Genomic DNA, 5,848 nt, shown 5'->3' with positions numbered 1-5,848 from the left:
GCAAATCCTGTTCTGGGTCCCAATACAAGACAGTTTTTCAGTATATGTTTAAGACCCAGTTTATAAGCACATACTGAAATGTAACATGCTAGGAGTGTATGCACACCAGTGTGCTTACCTGAATCAGGATCCTAATAACCAGTGGGTTCTCTCTATGTAAATGCCTCTCAGAATGTGTAAGGCATGTGCTTATGCATGTAGCCCCATTGGTTACAGTGGGAGGCTTGAGCCAGCATGAGAAAGGGGTGTATAATCAGACCTTACAGAAGCAGTTTAATTAGAGGAATGTAAAGTGTCCTCAGCGGGACGTAATGAGCATATCTACAACGTCAATGGAGCATGCCAAAGCATGTCCACTTTGCACCCCAAAAAAGATACTCTGTAGCTGTCTTAGAGCAGAGATGGATACATGACAATAAGCAGGATTAAACCAATCAGCTACACAGGGGGAGGTTGTGTGTAGGGAGTGTTCTTGTAGTCACTCTAGCACCCCCTGGCATGGTCGACAGTAGTGCAGACATGGTTTTATAGTATGTCTGCACCACAGTCAGTGGGATGATTGCAGCACCAGTAGGCAGCAGATTTACTCTAATTAGGTCAGGTACCAATAGCAAGCAAAGTCCAGCAATTCAGGCTTAAGTACAGGTGAACCATCTGTGTGTGGGTCACAGGTGTGGGCAGGCTTGTACAGTCTGTCCAAGGGATCATGCTGCTGTGGCTCCTTTGCTCTTGGTGCAGGAGCTGATCAGATAAAAGTTCCCTTGGCTTTTCCTCCGGGTACTGTAATCATGTTCTGGTCCCTGTATCTCCCCACCCTTGTTCTACATGAGGATCAGCTCCATCTTCTCTGGCATGGTTTGATGAGGAATGCAACGCACAATACAAATTTGCAAGGTAAATTTAATCTACTAAAGAGTTACAGTTCATCTCAGTATCTCCTGCCATAACTAACAGCTGCTATAGCATAGTACCAGTCTGTGCTTTTCTGAAAAGAACTAACCGGCTGTTTCTCAAGCCAGTCCTTACAGCACTCCATGGCTGCTAAGCTTGCATGTTTTTTCCCCCTAGAAGCTGATCAAAAGAGAAATGAGGTTTTTGTACAGGGTATTTTCTTTAATGTGTTTCTAGTTTTCTTCTGTCACTAACTTGTTTTTTCTATTCCGTCTTTAATCCGCTGTCTTTCTGGATTCAGCTTCAGAAAAGGGAGCGCTCTTGCAGGGCCTATGTCCAGGTACTTCTAGTGTTTTTAATAAATGTGTCAAGTTATTTGACTGAATGTCTGCCATGCTGTTCTTATATCTGTGAATCTGATTGCTCTAGCTACTGTGGCAGCAAATTCCTTAGTCAAGGTTACAGGATAACTTTATCATTCCCTGGTTTCCAGGATAATTTGAAGCAGAAACTCCCAATGTAAAGATGGAAAAAAAAATTGCCCCAAAATGGGAGAAGATCCATTCAGACATTTTTTGAGTTACCTAAGGCAGGGTCTATGCATACAGGAGAAAAGAATTCACACACACACATCCACACACATAGGGTAATCAAAACCAAATGCATTTTACATATGGTTCATACTCACCCAGGAATTGTCACTGGGTGGGTTTAGAATTTTTTTGCTCCCTTACTTACCAACTTAGGAGAAATATAAAAAAATGCAACCTTTGGTAACAAGGCAGAGGTAGACATATCGCAAACTGCAGAGCATCCTTATGGAAGAGAATAGCAAGAGGCGCACCTTACGCCTAGCATATGGAATTAAGAGTTTAATTTTAGGTGTCAGGCTGGGAAATGGATGACAGATATTAGGGGTTTTGTTTCAGTTTTTGTTTGTTTTGTTTTTCCATGGCTGACTAGTGCCACAGGCAGTTTGAGAGACAAACCCCATAGACAAATATGCCTGTAGTTTTGTAAAATCACAAAGTACTCCTTAATTGTAAATGGTTTTTTATAAGGACATCAAGGGTTTGCCAAATGTGCTGCTTGAGATCTTGGGGCCCAATCCCTTGGGGTGCCTGTAGACATGCTGTGGGGCTGCTCTGATTAATCGAGTCTGCTGCAGTGTGGTAATTACTGTACTCCAACTGTGCTCCAACCAGCTTCTGCATCTCACGTATTAGCAACCCCATGCTTCAATATGGCAGTGGGAGCACTTGAACCAAAGCTTGTTGAATGAGTTTTGGTTTAAGTGCCTCCACCACTGTTTTGAAGCACAGGAATGCTAATACGTGAGATGCTGCTGTGCTTTAATTACAGTGGCTCTCAGAGTCACTCTAATTAAAGACCCTCCCCACCCTAAGACCTCTTAGGGAACCTAAAAGTGACCTAAGACCTCTTATGGAACTTCCTTTGCCCTCAATAGGAGTTGTCAGATAGACCATGCCAAGTTGTGCTTTGGGCATCAGCACAAACAAACAATATACCTGGATCTTTTTTTTTTTACTTCTCATATCACTCAGAAATGTGAGAAAAAGGTTGTTTTTTTTTTTTTTAATTGCCCTCAAATATCCATCTTTTGGCTGAAAACAAACATAGGAAATTCAGCTGCAAGAAAGTGTTTTTGTCATAAAATTCTGGCTTTGTATTCTGTGATCCCAGTCCTATACACACTTAAATTGCACTGTATAAGCATGCCCAGTTATTTAGAGTTACTCTCAGTCTTTGCAAGGCCAGGACCTGGGGTTATAATAAAATTTATCCTTCAACCTTGATTACAGCATTTGCTCCATTTAGACACATAAAGTAGTATGTGTGGTGTGGATAAGTGAATGTTGCAATAAAAAACATGATTTTTTTATTCCCTAACTTTTGTGTATTTAGCTCTGCAATTTTAATGTTGCAGTAATGTAGGATTTGTTATTTGATATATATAGAGAGACATGAGAACGAATCACACTTGTAAGACTAGGAACAGACGTTGCATTTGTCCTGGGACCAGTTTATCCCAGGAAAAGTCCCGGGATTGAATACACATTCTCCTTCCAGTCATGGGTTAGTGAGTGGATGAATGCACTTTCACTTTTCTGCTCTAGATTCAATGTAGTGGATGAATGCACTTTCACTTTTCTGCTCTAGATTCAATGTTTCAATCCTGGGATAACTGTTCAGACACACTTCATGATGTTCCAGGACACACTGTTAACACTTCCTTTCCTGTTAACCTTTCTAGTACCAAGACAGGCTGTCTCTTTTGTTTCTAGGCTTTGTCCCGAGACCACAAGCTTAGACATCTGAGTGATCACACATTATCTCAGGAGAAAATGGTTTCCCCTGAGACAAATGCAACGTCTGTTTGTAGCCTAAATTCAGATCTGACACATTTGCATAGCTCAAATATCTCCCCAGATTAAGTATGATGTATTATATTGTCTGCTTTTTTGCATGCTGTAGCACACATAGTTAGATTGTTTGGATTACTGTGACAATAAAACATACATTAAACTGCACTCCTCTTCATTATTAGCTCATCTTCTTTGCTTCGGGTTTGGGGTTCCTGAGGTGCAAGAGAGATGCTAAATGTATCAGTATACAGACTTACTCTTGTCTTTCCAGATACATTAATCATACCCATTATTCAGTCTGATTTCTCTTGAGATTTCATAGGTGGTAGTCAAAACAACTTGGATGTTTTTGTTCCTTTTTCTCTTTTTAGCTCTTTTAGACTGTTTGCACTGCAGTCAGAGGTGTGATTGCAGCCCATTTAGGCACACTCATATTAGTTTGATTGAGCTAGTAGGGTCAGTAGCTCTGAAGATGTAGTGGCACAGACTTCAGTGTGGGCTTCACAGCTAGAAACACACATTTAAAAGGCCAAGGCAGAATCAATCTAAGTTATGCAGTTTTCTGTAAGTGGTGTAGTGTAGATCAGTAATGAACAGAACACATGTTCACCCTTTGGTGCGGAGGGCAAATCTTAGACCATTCCATCATTTTTAAACCAGTTTGTGTGTGCTGAACTTCTGTTCTGTTATGGGTATAAACTGGTTTTGTGTGCCAAACTTCGGCTTCGTTATGGGTATAGACTGGTTTCCAATCCCTTATAGCTGTAAAAGTGTAATGTCTGTACCTGGCCCAGGAGGCTTCTGTAACAGGGACCCCTTACCTTGTTACTGGGAAGGCTGGGGAACAAGCAGGGCCTGTGAGGGCCCTTTAAGAGTAGAGTCTCTGTGTCCTGAAGAGATAGGAATGCAGACTAAAACAGTACAGGAGGCAGAAACAGGGTTTCTGCAGTCATCAACATCATTGCTATGGGTTCACTGAAACGAAGCAGAGCTGAATTGACCAATGAGAGAACACTGGGCTCACGCTACATGATAGGTTGGACTGGCTGGAAGGGGAGGGATATACCAGTATAAGAGACTTGCCTTCAGGCCAGGAAGTTCACTCTAGCCCTGGCTGGGAAAGGATGAGGATCCTGTGGTAAGTGGGGAAGTGGGTGACCTGGAGGAAGCACAAGCAGGAGGGGGCAACAGGAACACCTTCTCATTCTTGCTGAGAAAATAGGGGAATTGGTAGTTACCTCAGGTGTCTGTACATGAATGCACGGAGCCTGGGAAACAAGCAGGAAGAATTGGAAGTCCTTGCACAGTCACAGAACTATGACGTAATTGGAATAACAGAGACTTGGTGGGAGCTTGCATGACTGGATCACTGGCATGGCTAGGTAGGATGACCATCCACCATGTTTTTCCTGGGACCCTCCCAGATTTTGGAGGTCGGTCCTGGGATGCGATTAAAATGAGTGTCCTGGTTGCAGGGCACAGTCCAGTGGAGAAGAGAAAGTGGGCACCTCTGACTGCAGTTAGTCCCAGGAAGGTGGTTCGGCAGACTACCTGTCATAGCATGCCTCTTTGCCTCTTCCTGTAGCAGGCCGCTGACTTCGGAGCGGGGAGGAGAGAATAGAAGCAGTGTCCGGGATGCCCCATATTTCCAAATGGGATGGATGGTAACCCTGTAGATGGGTATAAACTGTTCAGGAAGGACAGGCAGGGAAGAAGAGAAAGAGGAGTTGTTCTTTGTGTAAAAGAGCTGTATGATTACTCAAGGCTCCAGTAAGAAAACGGAGACAGGCCTGTTGAAAGTCTCTGGGTTAGGATCAGAAGGGAACAACAAGAATGATATCATGGTGGGTGCTTGCTATAGTAAGGATGTAGATATATTGGAGAGAGTCCAGTGGACGGCAACAAGAATGGTTAGGAGATTGGACCACATAACCTATGAGGAGAGGTGGAGGGAACTGGGCTCATTTAGTTTGGAGAAGAGAAGAATGGGAAGTGTGTTTGCAAAGAGGATGGAGCTCAACTATTTTCAGTGGCAGCAGATAACAAAACAAGGAACAATGGTCTCAAGTTGCAGCAAGGGAAGTTTAAGTTAGATATTAGGAAAAACTTTCTCACTTAGAGGGTAGTGAAGCCCTGGAGCAGGTTACCCAGAGAGGTTGTGGAATCTCCACCCTTGGAGATTTTAAAGACCTGAGTAGACAAAGCCTTGGCTGGGATGATCTAGTTGGGGCTGGTCCTGCTTTGAGCAGGGGGTTGGACTAGATGACCTCCTGAGGTCACTTCCATCCATAACTTTTTATGATTCTATAACCTCCTCAGCAAGCTGCTGTGGAGTCTGGAGTGTGATAGTGGGAGCCCTGGCATGCAGGCAAAGAAGCCTCCTTTTTGTTCCAAGTTTGCACAGGGTGGGGATGGTTTGAGTTCATCTTGTTGTTTGTTTTTTGTGTACGTGGACAGGCCGTGTCTTTTGTTTTGCTGTGGTAAAGATAGTAAATACCAGAAGACCAGATGGTGGTTGTGGGGGTGGTAAAAAGGTTGCCTGAGAGGCACTCTGGGTTTTGATCTGTGCC

General features: G+C 43.3%; 1 protein-coding gene across 12 annotated transcripts in view; it reads left to right on the top strand.

Moving 5' to 3' along the window:
- ADGRL3 (adhesion G protein-coupled receptor L3) overlaps positions 1 to 5,848 on the top strand; it is a 1,275,722-nt gene that overhangs the window by 1,025,493 nt on the left and 244,381 nt on the right. For 11 of the 12 annotated variants that reach the window (XM_019522289.1, XM_019522280.1, XM_019522284.1 and 8 more), the window contains one exon: positions 1,193 to 1,231. The exons of the other annotated variant lie outside the window; for it this stretch is intronic. In XM_019522289.1, the coding sequence (XP_019377834.1) occupies positions 1,193 to 1,231 (39 nt within the window). The remainder of the gene's footprint in view (positions 1 to 1,192; positions 1,232 to 5,848) is intronic. 12 annotated transcript variants of the gene reach the window in all.

Source organism: Gavialis gangeticus, unplaced genomic scaffold, assembly GCF_001723915.1.
Source record: "Gavialis gangeticus isolate Ggan-Ray unplaced genomic scaffold, GavGan_comp1, whole genome shotgun sequence".
Taxonomy (NCBI): Eukaryota; Metazoa; Chordata; order Crocodylia; family Gavialidae; genus Gavialis; species Gavialis gangeticus.
Note: the sequence above shows the minus strand (reverse complement) of the source record. Positions and strands in the feature narration are given on the sequence as shown.